General features: G+C 39.1%; 1 protein-coding gene across 1 annotated transcript in view; it reads right to left on the minus strand.

Annotated features, from left to right (window-relative positions):
* The window catches only part of Dscam4 (Down syndrome cell adhesion molecule 4), a 216199-nt gene that overhangs the window by 73470 nt on the left and 118943 nt on the right, over positions 1-23786 (minus strand). Inside the window, exon 3 of the mRNA XM_089735124.1 lies at positions 12678-12799. Within this exon, the coding sequence (XP_089591250.1) occupies positions 12678-12799 (122 nt within the window). The remainder of the gene's footprint in view (positions 1-12677; positions 12800-23786) is intronic.

Below are 23786 nucleotides of genomic sequence, written 5' to 3' on the forward strand. Positions count from 1 at the left end.
AATTTCGGAGAAGGTGGTTTTTAAGGCGATGACGTTTTTTTGCAAATAACACAGTTTTTTATTTTCTCCTTTTTCAGTCCTTTTATTTGCGTAGGTTACAGAGGAGATCAACTTAGTACTTAGTACTAAGTTACTTACAACAACTTAGTATTAAGTCCGTATGAGCTGTGAATGCCGGCACTCATGTTGGAACACGAAATTGGAGTATCAATTGTACTGTAACAATTACCTCTAGCCGGACCGCGTGTTCCTTCGTGGCGGATATAAGCAGGGGGTTGTGGTTTTTTTTTTTTTTTTTTTTTTTTTTTTTATGATTGAAAGTTTACTGGTGGCCCGAAGGCCTTTCCAGTTTCACCAGGACAGGTGGGCGAGCAAAGGCTCAGCCAAGAGGGGTGGGATTTGCTAACAACTGCCCGAGCGCCTCCGAAGGAGACCTAACAACTCAAGAGCAATTGTTTCGCGAATGAATCTACTACCGGATCGGAATCGCGACCCGCTGAGAAGATCCGGCGAGAAACTCAGCGGGCTGATGCATGGGTTAGGTTGCACGTCGACCTCTTTGTCGAGTTCGACGAGTACGGTTACCGGGGTCCCTAAGCCTGCCCCTAGTATTAGAGCTGAAGGCATCTAATGCAAAGGTTATTGGATCTGATGGATCCGTAAGGACGTGTCTAGGGCGTCGACGGTGACTGGCTCCTGCATGATCAGGATTCGGAGAGTAGTCAGCGGCGGCAACGATAAGGCGATTATCATGACGCATAGCCTTATCGAAGTATCGTTCCGACGCTGACTTCATGTATTTCCGAATTGATTCGAGGCCCAGGTCGTCGTGTAGGTCAACGTTCCTCACGAACCACGGAGCGCCGACAGCTAACCTGCAAAAGCGGGATTGTAGGGATTGGAGGGTGTCTATGTGTGTGCGGGCCGCGTGAGCGAACACCACACTCGCGTAAGTCATGACGGGCCTTATGCAAGTTTTGTAAAGTGTCACCTTGTTCCGAAGGGACATTTTACTCCGCTTACAGATCATGGGGTAGAGTCTACCGAGAATAAACGCGGCACGGTCACGGACTGATTTTATATGCGGGCGGAATGTCATCGATGCATCCAGGGTAACGCCCAGGTACTTGACCTTCCTGGCCCAGGGTATGGGTTGTCTAAAGAGAGTAATCGGGGGTGTGAGATTCCTCCTCCTAATCCGGGAGGAAATCCGTGTGGAGCTTCCCCTCTGAAATAGCACCGCAGTACTTTTCGCTGGGTTGATGTCTATGCGCCATTTTCGGAACCACTGTCCTAGGGCTAGGGCTGCGCTCTGAAGCTTCTTCGCGATTAGGGACTTATTTCTACTAGAATAGTAAACAGTCGTGTCGTCGGCGAATAAAGCTAAATGGGTCGGCGGCGACCGGGGAATATCGTTGACGAATAAGCTAAATAGGAGGGGTGAGAGGACAGAGCCTTGCGGGACTCCAGCTGTGAGAGGTCGTGGGGAGGAGCGGGTTCCCTCGACTCGATATCGAAAAGAGCGGTTCGACAAGAAGTCCCGTATGATGAGCACGAGACTATCCGGCACGCCCATGTTGAATAGTTTGAAAATCAAACCATTGTGCCAGACTTTGTCGAACGCTTTTGCGACGTCGAAGAAGAGAGCTCCCGTGTATAACGGTTTTGGTCGATTAAGCCCCACAAGAATGTGCTCCGTGAGGCGGTGCACCTGTTGAACGCATGAGTGATTTGTACGGAATCCGAATTGTTCATCGATGAGAATGCCCTTGGATGAGACGAAATCTCTGAGGCGCTTGTAGAGCAGACGCTCATACAGTTTGCCTAGAGACATGAGGAGGCTAATCGGGCGGTAGCTCGTCGGATGATTTTTTGGTTTACCGGGTTTATGTATGCCGATAACGTCCGCTTCTTTCCACACCGCGGGAAAGATACAGTTCGCCATAGCGGCATTGAAAATAGATGCCAACATCACGATGAGTTGGACGGGTAGAAGTTTAATAACGCGGTTAGATATACCGTCGGAACCGGGAGCCTTGCGAGGACGTAGGTCTTTGATCAAGTCTTTAACTTCCATCGGGGTGACGGGTGGTAACGCATCCGAGGGTGGCAAGGAGGCTCTGCGTTCTACCTCACTGTCTACAAATTCTACATGAACAGGGTCCACGGATTGAGTGCTGGGCGTGCACTGGGTTTGCAATGTATCGGCCAGCAGCTCTGCTTTTTCGTCATCATCAAAGGCCGCGAGTCGGCCTGAGGGGCCTACAAGGGGGGGCATAGTTACTACCGTATCCGATTTGAGAGTACGAGCTAAGCGGTAGTAAGACCTTTGGGAGGGCGCGAGTCCTTCTAAGAAACCAGACCATCTGGCATCTCGGACTTCGGCGATGCGAGACTTTACGTCGCGTTGTAGGGCACGCATTCGAATACGATTTTCCGCGGTAGGATACCTGTCGTAGGCGCGTATCGAGGCGTTCTTAGCTCTAAGGAGTTCCCTAATATCGTCGGACAATTTGAAGCGGTGAAGGAAGTCCTCCGCTACAACTTGTTTCGATGACCTATCTAATGTCGAGGTGATGTGTGATGTTAAGATGTCTATGGCTTCAGCGGTATCCTGAGGAGACGGGGTAGAGTCCGGGTTAAACGGGAGCGATGGTGGATCAGATTCAGCCAGGCTGATGCCCAGCGTGTGCCAATCCACCACAGTCCTCGTGACGGGAACGGAATCGGGAGCGCGACCGAGCTTCATGACGACGGGACGGTGGTCTGAATCTAACTCTGAAACTACTTCGATCGAGCGTAAGCGCAGAGTTACGTTTTTTAATAACGCTATGTCGAGTATATCCGGGCGATGCGCGATATTTAGCGGGTAGTGAGTCGGGGTTAACGGAGCGACGATATCGAAAGCGAGATCATCGACTAACGCGTCAAGCCGCCTGCCATTCGGAGTTGTGGTGTGTGAGTTCCACCTGATGTGTTTACAATTTAGGTCGCCCGCCAGAATGACAGAGCTCCCCATACCGAGCAGCGCCTCAATATCACTGCTTAGAACGATCTTATCCGGTGGAAGATAAACGGACGCGATAACGATCGGCGCGTGTCCCGTCAGTGAGATTCGGCACACTGATGCTTCGATATTAGCGAGCGCGGGAGGATCGAGCGGGACGCAATGCAGGGCTCTTCTATAGTAAATAACGGTACCACCACCACGGGCAGAGAGCCTGTCGTTCCTGACCATGTTATAGTTCGCGATTTTAGGGTCACGGCGCGCGGGCTTAAGTAGGGTCTCCTGCACTAAGAAAATGTCAATTTGATGGTCACGCAAAAAATCACAAACCTGATCACGTTGATTTGCGAGACCGTAAGCGTTAAAAAGTCCTATTGTTACGGATAAGGGTTTTATTCTACTAATGTACGCCATTGATTACCGGCGGAGTGAGGGGAGGACGTACGTATTTAACGACGCGTATACGTCAGCGTATTCTTGCACAACGGCGATGAAATGTTGTGCAGTGGAGGCGGCGCGAATGGCGTCACCCAAAGCGTTAACACGCTCAAAGTTGATCGACTGGAAAAAGTCGATCGCTAGAGCGAGATTTTCGGACGCGGTCGGAGGGCAGGTCGCGGGGGAGGGACGTATCGCGGGGGTGGGACGAGTCGCGGGGGAGAGAGTTGTAGCCGTGTTCGTGTACGGCAACGGTTTAGCCCAAGCCGAGACGCTGGGCACCGACGCCGGCACGAAAGCAGGCTTAGCCTTCGGCACAGAGGGTACCGTGGCTTTGATGTCTGGGCCGGAAGCTCGGAGGCGGTTTTGACGGGCGACGCGGCGATTTATTTTTGGAGCTCGGGGGCATCCACGGTAGTTCGCGGGGTGACCTTGTGTTCGGCACAGGACACAGCTAGGCGGTTCCGTCGCGGTTTTTTGGTCGCGAGCGCAGAGGGCCGTGGCGTGATCGCCCAAACACTTAACACATCGGGGGCGCGCGTGACAGTTACGGGAAGAGTGCCCGTACAGTTGGCAGTTATGGCACTGACTAGGAGTGCCTTTTTTATGGGGGACTTCGACGGCAATACCGGAGAGCCTACAGACAGTCCGAATGTTAAAAATTTGCTTACCCTCGGGGGTAGGCTGGAGGGCGACTAAAACCATATTGTATGGCTCCCTACCGCGGCCGGTGTGCAGGGGGTTGTGGTACCGCGCTGGGCGGCAAATGAAGCTTGCTTACATTTAGGCAAATAACTTCAAAGTACGTTATTAACAGAAATCTTTCGAAAATGTATTTCGAACTACACAACATTAAAAGTTGGATATTTTATTTATTTATTTATTTATTTTACAAAGCCGCTCTTGGGTATCGGAAGTTGTATCAACATAGTTCAGATTTCAATCTTATTTTTTTTAGGTTAAGATTGAAATTTTACCAAATAAATATTTGATGCTGTCTTGGCCGGGGCTTCACTATTTATTAAACATTAAGTAGGTTTTAACAATTTCATTTAGCCTTAACTAATAAAAAAGTAGTAGTAAAAACATATTAGAAAAGAAAGTCTAATATTAGCTGGAAGAAGATCACTTTTATTATATTTCATAAACGAAGTAGTTTCCAGAAATGAGTTCGAGTTTTACAGAACTAATGGTTTTTATTTTTATCAGAAATAATATTTTCTTATCTGTTTGAGCTGAGAATTGACAGCCAAACAGTACTAACTGTCAAATGGAAATACGTTGCCGGAGATAAAATATCGAAGAAAGAAAATCCCAAGTGTATGAAACTTTGATGGCCGTTACAGGAAATTACGCGAAGTTTCCTGATTTCCTTTTGATTCACAGCTAGGAGCCTGCGAGTATGTGCACCTAAAGGCTACGTGAATATTGGAAAAAAAATATTTTAAGCAATATCTATACTAATATTATAAAGAGGAAAGATTTGTTTGTTTGTTTGTATTGAATTGGCTCCGAAACTACTGAACCGATTTAAAAAATTCTTTCACTGTTGGAAAGCTACGCTATCCCTGGGTGACATAGGCTATATTTATTATATTTAAAAAAAAAAATTGGGGTTCCTCACTGAAAATCCAATGTGTAAAAAAATTACCTAAATTTTTTTACATCGCGTGCGCTACTTTCCAAGGGATGCCAGGGCGGGCCGCTAGTTTATAATAATTGGGTACAAATCACGCACGGTAATCCGGCCCCAATGTAGGGTTCTCCATGTTATGGGTACAGATTATCACACAATGTTTGCCCGATGTGAAAATCGAGCCCACGACCATCGGCGCAACAGTCTAGGGCGCTAACTACTGCACCACTGTTTCAGTCTAATGTTTAGTACATTAGACTCCGACCACATCGTCCGACTGTAGATCCAGAAGCGGTTTACGCTTCAATTGAACCAACTAATATCTTCTGTTGTTCAACGGCCCGCGTTCAGATATCGACAAGACAAAGCTCGCGGGTGCCCCCAACTCAGGGTCCCAGGATATTGGGCCTGACCAGCGTGTGTTAGTAAGAGCGATGAAGACAGAACGACTGTCGGTCGCTCTGTTTCAAGTCACATGTAGAACACTTCCACAGTGGTAGTACTCTTGGTGGTGGTAAGACCTCTTGTGAGTCCGCACGGGTAGGTACCACCATCCTACCTATTCCTGCCGTGAAGCAGTAATGCGTTTCTGTTTGAAGAGTGGGGCAGCCGTTGTAACTATACTGAGACCTTTAGAACTTATATCTCAAAGAGGGTTGCGCATTTACGTTGTAAATGTCTATTGGGCTCCAGTAAACCACTTAACACCAGGTGGGCTGTGAGCTCGTTCACCCATCTAAGCAATAAAAAAAATATTGTCAGTTTATTCTTTTTTATTTATTTATTGACGTATAGGCAGACGATATTTATTCGGCATTCGCGAGTCGTAGACATAAATAACATTATTTTTACGGTTTAATAATAAATGTAAAATACTACACATCTAGAAACGTAAATAATATACTGACAATAAATAACGTGAGCTTAAACCCTAAAAGTAGTTTTAATTATACTTATAGTCTTTGTATAGTTATATGTATATTTATAGTATAGTATAGTATAGTATAGTATAGTATAGTATAGTATAGTATAGTATAGTATAGTATAGTATAGTATAGTATAGTATAGTATAGTATAGTATAGTATAGTATAGTATAGTATAGTATAGTATAGTATAGTATAGTATAGTATAGTATAGTATAGTATAGTATAGTATAGTATAGTATAGTATAGTATAGTATAGTATAGTATAGTATAGTATAGTATAGTATAGTATAGTATAGTATAGTATAGTATAGTATATACCTAGTCAGGTCATAAGTATTGTCACACAGTAAAAACTTTTCTTTTAGAATGCTGGCCACAAAAAAGTTTATTGAATTCGAATTTCGAATTGTTCATGAAAATAAAAATGTATACTTTTAGAATTTTACTCATTTTTAAATATGGAGTGGACGCTTAAAGAAAACCGTGTTGCAGTTATTGCGTTGCATCGTTGCGGTTACGCGCCAATTCAAATTTTTAACATACTGAAAAATTTGAATATAACCAAAAGTTTTGTTTATCGTACCATTAAACGATACAATGAAGACTCTAGTGTAGATGACAGGTCAAGAAGTGGTCGCCCTCGGTCTGTTAGGACTCCAGCAGTGATAAAAGCTGTGAAGGCGCGAATTCAAAGAAATTCCAAACGTAAGCAGAAACTGTTGGCCCTTCAGATGGGGTTAAGCAGAACCACGGTGAAAAGGGTGTTAAATGAAGACTTACGGCCTGGCCACGGGGATCGGCGGTGCGAACAGCGAAGCGGTGGACGAGGCGACCATTCGCGCAGCACCGTTTGCAGGCCACGGGTACTCACGTTCGCCGCCGCGACTAGTAAGGAAGTCCGACAGCGAAATGTCTATATCGAAATTATCTCGATATTGCTTACAAATTAATAGTTTTTTGGTTCAGGACCTATTATTTGGAAAAGATTGTGAAGTACATGATTTGAATAAGAATCGGAGTGTACCTATAGATGGAGAATTCCACAAGAAGTACGAGAAATACTTTGGGTGGCTAGACTTCCAAATAGCTGGTCTAGCTAGTATTTCAGCTATTTTTTTTTTTATTGCTTAGATGGGTGGACGAGCTCACAGCCCACCTTGTGTTAAGTGGTTACTGGCCCATAGACATCCACAACGTAAATGCGCCACCCACCTTGAGATATAAGTTCTAAGGTCTCAAGTATAGTTATAATGGCTGCCTCACCCTTCAAACCGAAACGCATTACTACTTCACGGCAGAAATAGGCAGGGTGGTAGTACCCACCCGTGTGGACTCACAAGAGGTCCTACCACCAGTAATTACGCAAATTATAATTTTGATGATTTCATTTTTATTACACGATGTTATTCCTTCACCGTGGAAATCAATCGTGAACATTTGTTGAGTACGTATTTCATTACAAACATTGGTACCCGCCTGATATTCGAACACCGGTGCATCGCTCAACACGATTGCACCGGACGTCCGTTAGGCCACGACGACTTTAAAAATATAAAATAAAAAATAAATAAAAAATATAAAAATTTCGGTTTTAATTTTTCGCGGCGAAAACAACTAAACTCATTTAATCACTGTACTATTCGCCGCGACTACCGCTCGACTCCGTGGCTCGCGCCGTCCGTATTCATGCATTTGTTTTGCTCGCCCGCCGCATCGCGCGATTCGCTCGGTACATTTCGCCGGTCGCTTCGCCGGTCGCCCGTGCGCGTGGCTTGTTAGGTACATTTCTATGCTCTTATTTTAGTCGCTAGACGCTTCGCCGTTCGCACCGCGCGAATATTCGTATCGGCGAATGTCCCGTGGCCAGGCTGTTAGTGCTTCGGGCATATCGAAGAAAAACAGGACATCGTTTGAATGCTCGTCTAATGGACCTGAGACAGAAGAGATGCCGCGCTTTGTTGAAGCGGTACGCGGGAAAAAAATATCGGGAAATTCTTTTTTCGGATGAAAAAATTTTTACCGTAGAAGAGAGCTACAACAAACAAAATGATAAGGTGTACGCACACAGTAGTGAAGAAGCGAGCAACCGTATTCCGCGTGTCCAACGAGGTCATTTTCCATCCTCGCTCATGGTATGGTTGGGAGTTTCTTATTGGGGCTTAACAGAGGTACATTTTTGTGAGAAAGGTGTAAAAACGAACGCAGTTGTGTATCAAAATACAGTCCTGACGAACCTTGTGGAACCTGTTTCTCATACCATGTTCAATAACAGGCACTGGGTATTCCAACAAGATTCGGCGCCAGCTCATAGAGCGAAGAGCACACAAGACTGGCCGGCGGCGCGTGAAATCGACTTCATCCGGCACGAAGACAGGCCCTCCTCCAGTCCAGATTTGAATCCGTTAGATTACAAGATATGGCAACACTTGGAGGAAAAGGCGTGCTCAAAGCCTCATCCCAATTTGGAGTCACTCAAGACATCCTTGATTAAGGCAGCCGCCGATATTGACATGGACCTCGTTCGTGCTGCGATAGACGACTGGCCGCGCAGATTGAAGGCCTGTATTCAAAATCACGGAGGTCATTTTGAATAAGCTTTAGTGTCATAGGAATCTATGCTTTGTTAAGTTCATTTTGGTATATGAATGGTTACATAATGAATAAACTTGTTTCAATTATTTTACATTAAACATGTGACAGAATTTATGACCTGACTAGGTATATTATGTATATAGAGTTTCGGAGTATTTCCCGCCAGATCCCATGTTAGCATGTATGGAGACTTAAAACACTTTACTCTCCTTTGAGCCTTTACTCGCCCACCTGTCCTGGTGAAACCGAAAAGTAAAGTAATGCTTGAAATTTCAATCATAAAAAAAAACTTAAAAAGTGACCCAACCGGCATATTTTGTTTTCCTGTTAGGTCATCATTTCTTATTTTCCGATATGGCTAAGCAAATCTTTTTTGATATTAACCATACTCTAAGAAAGTTGTCCTCCTAACTTCGATTTCCTGATTTTTTGTCAGTTGTAATTTTTTTTACCTCAACTACATAACGCCATTCACATTAACCTATTATATTAATATTTCTGAGCGCTCTACGCACGCGGAATAAAGTTTACTCGTAGAAAATTTCAGTATTGCGAAGTTATTATGGAATTAATCGTGGAATTCTGATGGCTGGGACTAAGGCAGGTGAGTCTGTCCCCAGGGCACGCTTTTACGTCAAAAACCGTCCAACTCCAGTGAATGTGAAAACTTTCCAAATAACAACTCCTCTTAGAGAGTTTTAACTTTAATTCCACGTAAAGACCTTCGTTTTATTTACTGCTTTTTGCCTTTTCGTTTGACAGTCACGATTAAATAGACGTTCTTTATTTAATGTAAACTAAGAGGTGATACATTTTTGTTTATTCGTAATTGAGTTTATACTGAGCACACTAGTACAATGTTACAATGTTTTTTTTATAATTATTAAGTTTTTTATACAATTTAAGCATTTTTTTTTTCATTTCTAGGCAGACGAGAATGTTGCCTGTTTCAATTACGAAGACAACTATACGAATACAATCAATCGAGAATAAAAATCATTTTACTATTATTAAAGTCAAATAGAGACTCTGATCTCCTCGTTGGTTTGGTGCTGGTTAGTATATCTAACACTTTTTTTGGTCTTTGTCGGTATATGAGCAAATGGTCAACTTAGTGGTTAGTAGTTACCGTCGCTCATGGATGTTTAACCCACAGACGCAGCTCACTGAGTTTCTCGCAGGATCTTCTCATCGAGTCGCGTTTCCGATCCAGTGGTAGATTCTGCGAAGCACTGCTCTTGCTAGGGCCAGTGTTGGTGACACTCCCGGTTTGAGCCCCGTGAGCTCACCTACACGTTAAGGAGAGGCTGAAATAGCCTCTCAAGGCTATCAGCATAGGTAGGGAAAAAAAGGTGTCATCAATGCGAGGCTTACAGCCAAGCCGCTGTCTACTATTGAGTGTTCTCCACAACCCTCGTTTGAAGAAAGGCATGTCATATAACACAAAATATAATATATATTCTCGGAAAAAGAATTCGGATTCTATTCGTTATTTCACTGAGCGCTGTTACCTGCAATTTTCATATTTATGAAACCGCTACTATTGATGCGCATATAGTTATTTCCCGGTTGGCTCTGCGCACCGAAAACTTTTCGTTTAACTTTACCGAATGAAAAAACTTTATTTGTATTTGAATACGGAAAGGTTTTGCGAATGCTAAATCACATTTGCAATAAGTTACACTTGTGGCCCATGTATTTTGTGGGTTTTGACAGACTAAGCTCTGGACTGTATTTTAAAAGTCCGTAAGACCTCGTAAAGAGCATCTAATTATATGGGAAAGCAAAAATAAAAAAATAATGCTTGATTCACCCTTCACGGTGGACTGTTAAACCACTTTGCGCTAAAAATAGACTGGGTGGTAATTTTGATTTTCGGTACCGATAAAGTTTCAATGACATCAATTTTATGTAGATACACGAAAATATCAAACAATAAAATATTAAGGCTTCTATTTTCAAGATTTATTTCGAAAGGAGACTAAAGTTTTATTAAAAAACTAGTTGTACCCGACCGCTTCGCTGGGCATTTAAAATTAACATTATCATTTCTCACCCCCAAAAACATTCTCATCATTAACGCCATCGCAACTGGGGTAGGGAGTCTAACACTCATATAAATATTAGCCTATCCATTAAGTACATGTATTTTCTACATGGATACCAAGTTTCAAGTCAATCGAATGTATGGTTCAGTAGTTATAACGGAACATCTCTAAAAAACACTGTAGATTTACATATTAGTATAGATAATTTTAGAGATAGAACATTTCCCTTAAGCAAATATTCTAAACGAGACAGTCGGTAAAGGGCAAATTAGGAAACCAACGGTAAAGCCACATGCAGTCATGATTGCTTATTCCGGCTCATTCCATTAGTTATACGCATCTAGGTTGATACTCGCAAAATACAAAAGGAAAGCGATTGTGTTATAAGGCTAATTGGGCAATAAAAGGGAACAGCCGAGAACGCTTTGACGTTACGAAAAGAAATTGCAGAAAAATTGTCTTTTACATAATCTTATTTGTATTTTTTTTTGTAAATTGGGCGCATTAAAAGTCGATGAAGTGTAATGAGGTTACGTATTGACGTTTTATCAATTGCTCAATACGTGATCGAATTTAATTTGAGCCTAGCAATAAACTTTAGCTTTATTCTTGGTTCAGTCCATTATTTCAATGGTATATTTGGTATTATCAGTTTTTTTAAATCCAATCGACGCAATTATATTTTTCAGATATCAAATCAGTATGTGATCAGTAGTATCTTTAGGTTTCGAAATAAAATTCTGATTCATACTTATGTATTTTTTTCACGTTCTTTTAGATATTTTAAAGTATATCAATTAATTTAATGCGAACAGCAGTTTATCTTTTTTATTGTCTTTGTAGTATCGTGTATCTATCTACAAGAACATTTATCTATAGCCGGGTCCTCGGCACACTGATTGCCTTCATTCAGTATCTGAGCTTCTCACTCGGATCCACTCGTAGTTCGTTTTCCTTCTTATAGCTTTTGAATGGTAAGATAAATTATTACGAATATTCGTATCTACAAGGCTTATCAGTTTTTGGCCATCATAATCTGATACATCAGCGTTGTGAGTTCGATTCTCACTTCTTACAAACATTCTTAAGAACAATTTGCTATTTGTCTGGGTGATAGATACTCATAAACGTATATTTAAACACACTTCAATATTCTTTCTCATCTTTGTCTTTGTTTACTGGGAATCCTAATTTAGGATCAGATGGTAGTAGGTAGGTTTTTTTAATAGTCATTGTTGGCAGACGAATGTTCAAACTATCGTTCACGGACATCAGTAATACCAAACAAACAAACTGCTACCTACCTATCTTATATTCTCTCAATATTTTTCTCGAAGATTTTACTTTAAACAAATTACCTATTGTATCTTTTACTTTAATTAAGCTAGTGATTTATTTATACTTTTTTTGTCTATACTATCTATACTTATATAATATTATAAAGAGGAAAGAGTTGTTTGTTTGTTTGTATTGAATAGGCTCCGAAACTACTGAACCGATTTGAAAAATTCTTTCAATGCTTGGAAACTACACTATTTCCGAACGACATAGGCTATATAATCTTTTTTGAAAAAAATTTGAAATCCTTACTAAAACTCCAATAATGTAACCCAAGGTGTAAAAAAATTACCTAAAATATTCTTTACATGGCGTGCCCTGCGAAAACTATTGATGATAGAAGAAAATAATGTACTACGACTTTATAGAACACATTATTATTTACAAAAAGTGTCGCGACAGCATATGTCTAGCTATTATAGTTATGCCGCAATAAGTGTTCTTTTGTTTAAAAAAATAAAACAACGTCAAATATCGTTGACATTTTTGTTAAAGACCCGAGCGGAGCCGGAGCGGGCCGCTAGTCTGCAATAAAAATAAGCTTCAGTTCTATTTTACTCTGTCCAGTCCAGTCTGTCATATAGTGCTATTTATTCTAAGATACTAAAACGAATCTTTCCTCCATAATTCAAATGTCCATGTTAACAGGATACAGTACTGCTGCGTAAGCTAGTCAGACACATAAACTTACTTGAAAATCCCCTCTACTAGTGCTGCAGCTGAGAATAACTCCGGTGTCGTTACTGAACTCGACGTGGTGTGGAGGTTCTTGCATCGTCAGCGGTTTTCTTGGTTCCGGTGAAGCACTAACTGCTGTAACAAAATAAATAAATCTTCATCAATATAAGTATTTAGGTATACTGAGACAAAACAATAAGCTTATGTGTTGAACAAGAGTCGAATTTAAATTCATCAAGTCGTCGTGGTCTAAAGGATAAGACGTCTTGTGCATTCGTATTAGCGATGCAACGGTGTTTGAATCCCGCAGGCGGGTACCAATTTTTCTAATGAAATACGTACTTATTATAACATATGTTCACCATTGACTTCCACGGTGAAGGAATAACATCGTGTAATAAAAATCAGACCCGCAAAATTATAATTTGCGTAATTACTGGTGGTAGGACCTCTTGTGAGTCCGCACGGGTAGGTACCACCACCCCGTCTATTTCTGCCGTGAGGTAGCTGTTGTAACTATACTGAGACCTTAGAACTTATATCTCAAGGTGGGTCGCGCATTTACGTTGTAGATGTCTATGGGCTCCAGTAACCACTTAGCACCAGGCGGGCTGCGTTCAACCATCTAAGCAATAAAAAAAAATTGTTTCATAGTATTATTTAATAAAGTTAAAATATATTTGTACATAAACTATAAGTCATAGTAATTAATAAAGCTGTGTTCCCAAGTAAGCCACCCAACATAAAATGTTATGTTTCTTTAGAAACATTTCTAGTAACGTTGTAGATGTAATAACTAACTCGGTTAAAGCAAAACCGCAGCCATTCAGAAACAGCGCAGCTCATTTTTTAAGGTAGTTCAGTCTATTGTGTATCTCTACAAACTTCAACAAGCTCTAAGTTCGAAATGTTATTAAATTTCGAAATTAATTATTAAATGTTATTATTAAATGTTATTAAATAAATTATTATTAAATGTTATTCCTTCACTTCCACGGTGAAGGAATAACATCGTGTAATTAAAACCAAACCCGCAAAATTATAATTTGCGTAATCACTGGTGGTAGGACCTCTTGTGAGTCCGCACGGGTAGGTACCACCGCCCTGCCTATTTCCGCCGTGAAGCAGTAATGCGTTTCGGTTCGAAGGGTGGGGTAGCCGTTGTAACTATACTGAGACCTTAGAACTTATATCTCGAGGTGGGTGGCGCATTTACGTTGTAGATGTCTATGGGCTCCAGTAACCACTTAACACCAGGTGGGCTGTGAGCTCGTCCACCCATCTAAGCAATAAAAAAAAAAAAAAAAATACAATGAACACTTTAAGTGGTTTCTACTTTGCTATCTCTATCAAGTATCGTAACTTATAGTAGTAGTATTTACTTTATAACTAGCAGTTAAGGTTCACTGGTAAATTGCTTTTATTTGTTTTTTTGTTTTATTGCCCTTGTAGGCAGACGAGCATACAGCCCACCTGTTGGTGAGTGTTCACCGTCGCCCATGGACTTCAGCAATGCCAGGGGCAGAGCCAAGCCGTTGCCTACCGTAAATAAATGTAAATGTATCGCTATACTTTAATTCTTATGTTTCGGTAAAGAAAGGGTAAAATATAGACTTCATACAATGAAAACTTTCTTTCTACCCAGGGTGCCCTTTGAACTTTTATTGAATTACACACAATAATAATAATACTTTTTGGTAATCAGCTTATAGAGGCACAAGAAAAAAATGGTTCTATTGATGAAATGGATTCTGAAATAGCTAATACGAATCTGCTTAAATATAATATGGTCATTTTTTTATTAAACTGTAGAGCTTTGACGCTGTTGACAGGAGAATCATTTAGCTTTCATTGGGTAAATTAAAACGTATTTTGCAAACATCTAATTAGTTTTAAGTTTTAACTTTGAAGTCGAAGGTTAATGAAATTATTTCCGATTTAAAGCATCGGTGAAATTTCGTGCTTTTTTACTAACTACTAGTCCAAGTCATTAAATATATTATATATAAAAATGCACATAAACTACTTATGTGTCACTTAACGGATTTTATTGACATTATGACGGAAACAAGAAAAACCATATTTCTCACCCCCACAAAGATTCTCATCATTAAAGCCCCCGCAACTGGTGTAGGGAGTCCAACGCTCATATAAATATTAGCCTATCCATTAAGTGCATGTATTTTCCATATGGATACCAAGTTTCAAGTCAATCGGATGCACGGTTCAGTAGCTATAACCGAACATCCGTAAAAAGCACTAGATTTATAAATTTGTATAGATATATAATACACATATATCAGGCAGTAATTGTTGCACCTCGAACCAGTGACGTCTTCAATGCTACCGCATGATTATGATACTCATTACAAATTTGAATTTTGTGACATCATTCTGAATTTAATTTAGCCTAGTTATATTAAATTGATACTATCTTCGCAAACTTTACCGAGTCCCTAGTTTGGAACACAATGAAAACTTTTAGTGATCTCCTTGTGGTTATCTTTGGCCCGCAAGATGTTGCTAATAAAAGTTTTGAGTTTTAGTATACGGCATTACATATTATTTTGAGGATATTGTTTTCTTAGATAATGGTTAAAGCGGATATATTAGGTAAGACTTAGTTTATTTTACACTAAGAAAAAAGGCCAGAAACACAATTAGAACACGCACTGTTAAGAAAATGAGGTGTTTTTTTAAATTTAATTTCTAAGGACATCTTTCCAGAACATATTGTTAAAAAACACTGGTTTTGTAAGACGCGTGCCCAAATTAATCCAGATGAATAATGACAATAAATGTATCGATCTTAAATCATGGTAGTAAAAGTATGGCGAAGTTTCACCGATTGTCGATGTTTTTACTATCTTATTTTTATATCTTTTGTTACAGTGTGTAGATTATAGAAATTTATTACATTGAGATTGTGAAGTTAATCAAGAAGCTGTTTAAATAAATACTATGAGAGACACTTTAGGTAACAGAATTATTCTCGCAGTCTCTCGGCAGGAATTGGAAGAAGAGGAGGACCCCGGTCTTACCCCTCTCGACCAGGTATCCGTAAATGGTTTCGCCAACATACAAAAAAAAGGTAACATAACTTACTATTATTCTGAGAATCTGCTTAAGGAGCGTACGTTTGAAGAGCGGGGTAGACGTAATACAACAAAAGCTTCGAAATAATTTATCAAGATGGGCGTTACAATTTTTAAAAGCTGTCTATGTCTTCCAGTAATCACTTCAATACAGGTGACCTTGTAGTTTAATATCTTGAACTAAGTAATCCGCTATCCATTCCCTGTGAAGTAATAAAAAATAAGGTACACAGTACGTTCAAAAGTTTTATTTGTAACCGAATCGTTTTGTGTTTAATATGGGTCCACAGTTACGTCCACTGCATCCCGACCCCATCGCCCCTAGAACTTCCGTTTCCATTCATTCATTATAACATGATTAGCCAACAGTCGGTGTGACGGAAGTACACAATGTACAGAGCTATGTACAGACCAGACACGGCAGTCGCGGTCGTTGTGAAATTAAACGGAAATCGAACGCTGTCTGCGGTTGTTAGCCGAATACGGCTGAGGTATTTCTAGACAGTTCGTAAGTACCGGTATAATGGGTCGTTTAAAATGATATCCGTATTTAGCAAAAGCTACTGTAAAGTAAAAATGTTTTTTGTGGATTTAAAAATTCAATTTAAGATATTAAATCATTTAATAATAAAAATTACCTAATATTTTTCTGTCCGTCATTGCTCATTGACATAATTAATATGGATTTCCAATCCAAAGAGTAATAATCTAACAGAAAGCGGGCTAGAAAAAAAAGTTATTTTATAATCTCTACTAATGATAGATGATGTATGTAGATGATGTATGGATGTTTAGTTACAAACGTGAGTTACGTAAAAAAAACTACATCAATAAGTTGTTCTTTAAACCATTTGTTTTTTTTTTAAGCAACAGCTTATTGAAGAAAAAACTAATTGAATTATTTTACAAATAACTTAAATACAGTAATTTGTCTAGAGCCGACTCCTCGGTGCACTGATTGCCTCTATTCAGTATTTGAGCTTCTCATATCTACTCGTGATTTGTTTTTATTCGATAATGGCTATTGAAAAGTCTGAGAAATTATTACGAATATTCGTATCATCAAGTCTTATTAGTTTTTAGCTATCATATTAAATTAAAGAATTCCACAGAAAGATTTCCACACTTCTTACAGACATATTAAATGAATTATTATTAATTTCTTATAAATATATTATTATGTTTCAGACCAGTATATATTGCTTATGTAGAACAGAGTGAGACAAAAATGCAAAGAAATTCCAAAAATATAGAATACGAAAACTCATCAAATCTTGCCCAAGCCTCATAATTCCAACACACTATAATTTATACTATGATGTTATTTTAGTTAAATTTTCAGTTCGATAGCTATTGAAGGGCTTAATACAGCTAAACCCATTTTGCGATAATAAACCCCGAATAACAAAACGAAAAACCCTTTATTACATTCAATTACGATCAATACAGTGAAATAAGAATGTAAATCAATTTCTAATAAATTAAATAACGCTAGAGATACGAAAAACATTACTGTTTTCGTTAAATTTAGGAATTAATTTCGCCTTGTATTCATTTACATAATATTGTACGCTCGGGACTTATGTTGGATACAAAAATATTTATTTATTTACCAGGGGATTTGCTGATTGGATTGTTTTCTCTATAACCGACATTGGTTTATTGAGGATTACGCTTAGAAAAATTACGTTCAGTGTATTACAATATTTGCTTATGTATTACTGATTTATCTAGATTCATGTTTATTTATTTATTCAGTTTCTCTGTAGGTATTGTTTTACGCTTAAATCTATCGGATTTCCGAGAATATTATAATAGTAATGATCGCTGTAATGAGTTCCGCAGATAGTATTCAATCATAATAATTCTTTGATTGTCAGTATTCATTTGAATGTAGTGTTTTAAATTGAAAACCATTCAAAATTTCGAAGTCGTCGTGGCCTAAACGATAAGACGTCCGGTGCATTCGTGTGAAGCGATGCACCGGTGTTCGAATCCCGCAGGCGGGTACCAATTTTTGTAATTAAATACGTACTCAACAAATGTTCACGATTGACTTCCACGGTGAAGGAATAACATCGTGTAATAAAAATCAAACCCGCAAAATTATAATTTACGTAATTACTGGTGGTAGGACCTCTTGTGAGTCCGCGCTGGTAGGTACCACCACCCTGCCTATTTCTGCCGTGAAGCAGTAATGCGTTTCGGTTTGAAGGGTGGGGCAGCCGTTGTAACTATACTGAGACCTTAGCACTTATATCTCAAGGTGGGTGGCGCATTTACGTTGTAGATGTCTATGGGCTCCAGTAACCACTTAACACCAGGTGGGCTGTGAGCTCGTCCACACATATAAGCAATAAATAAAAAATCGGTAAATTTAATTAATCATTGTTGGTATTTATTATTGTTCAGAATTGTTAACTTAATGTAAGTGCATTAGTTTTGATAACCTCAATAACTCATTTAAGGTCCTGTCGCTTGAATTAAAATTTAAAGTGAATTCAAACAAGCTTAGCTTTGAAAATCTCGTTGATTGGACAAAGTTAGTAATGAAAAAACACTTTAGTTTAAATTGAAATCGTAAGCTGAACTATAGCGCAAAATATCGTTAACCCGCAGAAGTTGATTGAAAGAGTGGAGTGGTGTGAAGTCAGCTGCGGTGATTGCTCATTAGCGGGACAATGGACCGCGACACAATGCATTGTAAGTGGACACAAGTGGCCCGTTTTATAAAAGCTTCGCATATTATTACTGGTATTTAAAAAAAAAATTCAATTCTTTATTAGAAATGAAAAGTTTTTCTTTTCAAATCATTAAGTGAATATACTTTGTGAAAATGTAACACGATTTTTTGTTTGTCAATATTCGCTGAATGATGTTGTAACGAAATAGTTTTACGCGACTGAGCAAAAATAAATCGTGCGGTTTTTATCTCGCGGTTTAAATATTGTTTAGTAATTTATTTAATTCACGCTTTAAGTAAAACGTGAAATAGAACGTGAAAATATATATTTAGAATTACTTACTTACTTACTTACTTACCAATGGCACGAGAACGTGTTAAAAAATACACGAGATATTTATTAATTACAAATATTAGGTTATTATAAAGTTTATTGCACCAGCTTGCAAAATTACAAAGCTTCAGTTATACATTCCATGACCAATATAAGAATAGTTTACATTCGCTTTTTTTTATTGCTTAGATCGGTGGACGAGCTCACAGCCCACCTGGTGTTAAGTGGTTACTGGAGGCCTTAGACATCCATAACATAAATGCACCACCCACCTTGAGATATAAGTTCTAAGATCTCAGTATAGTTACAACGGCTGCCCTACACTGCAGACCGAAACACATTATTGCTTTACGGCAGAAATAGGCAGGGCGGTGGTACCTACCGGCGCGGACTCACAAGAGGTCCTGCCACTAAAAAGAAAAAAATTGGACCTGACTTGTCTTTGCCGACTGTCACCGAGCAGTGACAAGTCCTGGAGGCGATGCTTGACTTCTGCTAGTCCACCATTTCGCAGAAGAAGGTGGCAAAACGCGAGAAGGAGAGCTCATCCTACTCAGAGGTATGAGCAGTACTCTACGCAAGGCCGGGTCTGCGCTTTGTAAAGCAGAAGTTTTTGCCCAGGCATGAAAAACCGTTTCGCTCTCTTGCGGACTCCTAGCATATGTAGATATGTTTAAACTTAAATTCGGAAAGTAATATATCCGCTCGGTCGCCGAGGTACTGAAGAAATAATGAATTAACATTATCTATACTAATATTATAAAGCTGAAGAGTTTGTTTGTTTGAACGCGCTAATCTCAGGAACTACTGGTCCGATTTGAAAAATTCTTTCAGTGTCAGATAGATAGATAATTTATCGAGGAAGGCTGTAGGCTATACAACATCACGCTAATACAGGGTGGCCCATAAGTCCTTTGAAAAGTAAAATTTGAATAAAACGAACAGGGCGCGCGTGAGCGGTGCAGGGGAAGCGGGGGGAGTAACTTCGGTTTCTGGGAATTTAGTCGCGATGGAGCGTTTTACCGGAGCGGACCGTGCGTTTTGTGTGCGCGAGTTTTATAAAAACGACAATTCGGCAACCGTTGCGCGGCGTAAATTTCGAGAACACAAAGGTTTACACAACTTTGACGACACTCCAACTCTTCAAACGATTAAGAACTGGGTTGCTAAGTTCGAGGAGACCGGTTCGACGTTAGATAAACCGCGGTTGGGTCGCCCAAGGACGTCACGTACGGAACAAAACATAGACACAGTGACACAGTCTATTCGCGAAAATCCGACACAGTCAACTCGTAAGCGCGCCAGAGCATTAAACGTATCCAGGACATCGTTACAACGGATTTTGAAGAAAGATTTACATATGCACCCTTACAAAATTCAGTTGGTTCAAGAATTAAAGGAAACTGACGGTATTCAAAGACAAAATTATGCGAATGAAATGTTGAATCGGTTTACTTCCTTCAATAACATAATGTTCTCTGACGAGGCTCATTTCCATCTTAACGGGCATGTTAGTAAACAAAATTGCCACTATTGGAGCCCCATCAATCCAAAACTTAAGCATCAGAAGCCCTTACATAGTCCGAAAGTGACTGTTTGGGCCGCTATGTCAGCCCATGGTATCCTAGGGCCTTACTTCTTTGAGGATGGCAGAGGGCGCGCAGTTACTGTTACGTCGGAGCGATATGTGGCTATGATTGAAGAGTTTTTCATACCAGAATTGCAAAACTTTTCAGGCTTTAATGCCAGGACGTGGTTTCAACAGGATGGGGCCACTTCTCACACCTCTAACACTGCTATGCCCGTTATCCGTCAACTTTTTCCTGGCAAAGTTATCTCTAAGAGAGGAGACATTTCCTGGCCTCCACGTAGCCCAGATCTGACCCCGATGGATTTTTTTTTGTGGGGCTACCTTAAGGCTAAAGTATACGACACAAACCCGCGGTCAATTGAGGCCCTAAAAGAAAACATCCGCAGAGAAATGACAAGCATTTCAGCAGTGACGTGCCGCGCAGTCATCGACAATTTTAGACGTCGTTTGCAAGAGTGCCGTGATCGCAACGGATTACATTTAGGAGATGTTATTTTCAAAAAATAATTCCCGTTTTTTAAGCTTTTTATGTAAATAAAAATTTAATTCATAATGTAATTAGTTTTATTTTAATAAATTTTTTTTCATATCAAAGGACTTATGGTGTATCAATGCAAGCGGAGCCACCAGTAAAGAATGTTTCAAAATCGGGATTTTTTTCCTTTTTGAGAGCATGCGCCGCGGAAATGGTTAATGTTTCGCTAATATAATGTATGACAAAATTGTTCCCCTTTGAAAGTTCTAAAAAAAGATCCGGGACAGCATATGTCTATATTTTAAGACTGGCTCACTATAACGTTTTTTATGCTACCTAACTAACTGTTAAAAAGCGTGATTTTGATATCTTAAATAGCTCCTTAACAGTGTATTATTCAAAAATATTTTCATTTTCTACGTAAATGAAGTCGCGGTTAAAATTTAGCGTTATGCCAAAGGAACTATTCCACGAGGACGAAGTCGCGGACAAAAGCTAGTATTACATACAGCGAACGAAGCAGAATCTTTTATGGCATGTAATTTGGTTTATAGAAAAATAAAACGGCTATTAGTAAAGAGGTCAGTAGACTGCGTTGGAATGCCGTCAGCGCAATATTGTGCTCCGGACCGGTTCTGCACATTCCTTCGCTTGCGCATAGTATCCCACATTTTTCCGATATCCAGCAATGTTTAAATCAATAGCGCAGAAAACTCAATAAGAGTCTACTACCGGTTACGTGTGGTCCTGTGAGTTTATTAAAGAACTTGTGTATTTTCTACCTTGTTTCATATACTTTTGTTCTTTTCTTCTATATTCTGTGTATCTTCAATATTTTTGTTAATTAGTACTACTATTGTATCCAAAACAGTAGTCATGTGTTCCGGTTAGAAGTGTGGGACAATAATTAAGTATAGTTTAATGATAGTCGTGATGTTTTTAGGTTCGTGGTCCTTAAAACCAGCCGTGTGCTCACAGAACTTGTGTATTTTCTACCTTGTTTAATATGCTTCTGTTCTTTTTTTCTATATTCTGTGTATCTTCAATATTTTTGTTAGTTAGTTCTACTATTATATCCAAAACAGTAGTCATGTGTTCCGGTTTGAAGTGTGGCACAATAATTAAATATAGATTAATTATATTTGTGATGTATTTTGTTTCGTGGTCCTTAAAACCAGCCGTGCGCTCACCCACCCATACCCCCCAGCCTCCAGCGCTCTTTCACTCACAAATTAAGAATATTAAAATAATTTAAGGGTAGAATGGTTATTTTTTTGGGCAAGTGAGATTTTAAGGCGTTAGAACGTGATTTATCGCATTCAAGTTACAAGTCTCTAAGAACTCTTAGTAACTTTTTATGACTGTTACCCAGAACTCTTAATTTGAATGAAAATAACTTTTAAAACGCTTTGAGCAAATTTTATCGTTCTAGACTATGAACATTAAATAAAACTAATTTAATGAATATCTTCCTTGGGACAACGGTTAATGAATTCCAGTCCGTTTTAATTGCTTTCGCTCACAAATCTACCCGTTCAAAGAATTTTGGCGATGAAATAGTTTCGGAAATTCACACTACTACTTTTGTATCAAAGGATAACTGTAAATTGTTAAATGTTATCAAGCAATTTAGGTTTAATGTCCTACGATTCTATTGTATATCATCTTTTAGAAGATTGAACCCATTTTAAAACACCAGATGGACTTTTTATGATTTATGAATTAGTGTTATATTCTCAACTATGGTTGAGAATATAACACTAATTTATATTGAGAATATAACCGCATACGAGTAAATACATAAAAACGATCTCCATAGAACAAATTTCCCAATAAAAATAATTGTACCATAGTTTTACTGCTGGCCGGACCTCTTGTGAGCCCGCGCGGGTAGGTACCGCCACCCTGCCTATTTCTGCCGTGAAGCAGTAATGCGTTTCGGTTTGAAGGGTGAGGCAGCCGTTGTAACTATACTGAGACCGTAGAACTAATATCTCAAGGTGGGTGGTGCATTTACGTTGTAGATGTCTATGGGCTCCAGTAACCACTTAACACCAAGTGGGCTGTGAACTCATCACCCATCTTAGCAATAAAAAAAAATTGTGATAGGCAATAGTTCTAATAATTATTAAACAATAGTGATTGAAAAATGTTTTAAATTAAGTAAAAAAAGGGGAATGCCCATTTCAGGCCCAAAGCGGACAATAGATTAGAGAAAAAATACTTAGTGCATTAATTTTGTCATAAATAAATATGCATTTACTTTCTTCCAAATTTTAATAAGCGCCACTACAGTTTACAATAAGTAGTTTAAAAAAACTCTATTGAAAAAAAACAAGATTTTTATTTTTGCGGGAAAAATATTGCCAGCATCAAAACCTTTTACGTATTAAGTAAACATTTTAAGTATATAAAAAAAACATATTTTATAAATAAATCATTTTAAGTATTATCATTAATCAATCGATTTTAATCGATTATAAGCACATAAAATAACATCAAAGACATACCCATTGGACTTTAACTTGTTACTATACTTGAGACCTTACAACTTATATTTCAAGGTGGGTGGCGCATTTACGTTGTAGATGTTTGTGGGCTCCAGTAACCACTTAACACCAGGGTGGCTGTGAGATCGTCCACCCATCTAAGCAATAAAAAAAAACTTAACTTGTATTGTTATTTAAATATGTACAACTAAAACAAAAACATAAAAAATGAAAAATAATGTGTACTCGTAAAAAAAAGATTAAGAAATAAATCAATTATCGGTTATTTAAAAAAATGATCGATATATGAATTTCATGTAATTATTTTTCTTTATAGTGACAACACTGATTTTAATCTGACTGACTGACACTTCGCTTGCTGCTTGTGCTTGCGTTCAAAATGCACATGCAATTTGATTTTTCTTCGATTTATTTTGCTTTTATCAATAACGTTA

The sequence above is a fragment of the Bombyx mandarina genome, chromosome 19 (genome assembly GCF_030267445.1).
Source record: "Bombyx mandarina strain Sakado chromosome 19, ASM3026744v2".
Classification (NCBI taxonomy): domain Eukaryota; kingdom Metazoa; phylum Arthropoda; class Insecta; order Lepidoptera; family Bombycidae; genus Bombyx; species Bombyx mandarina.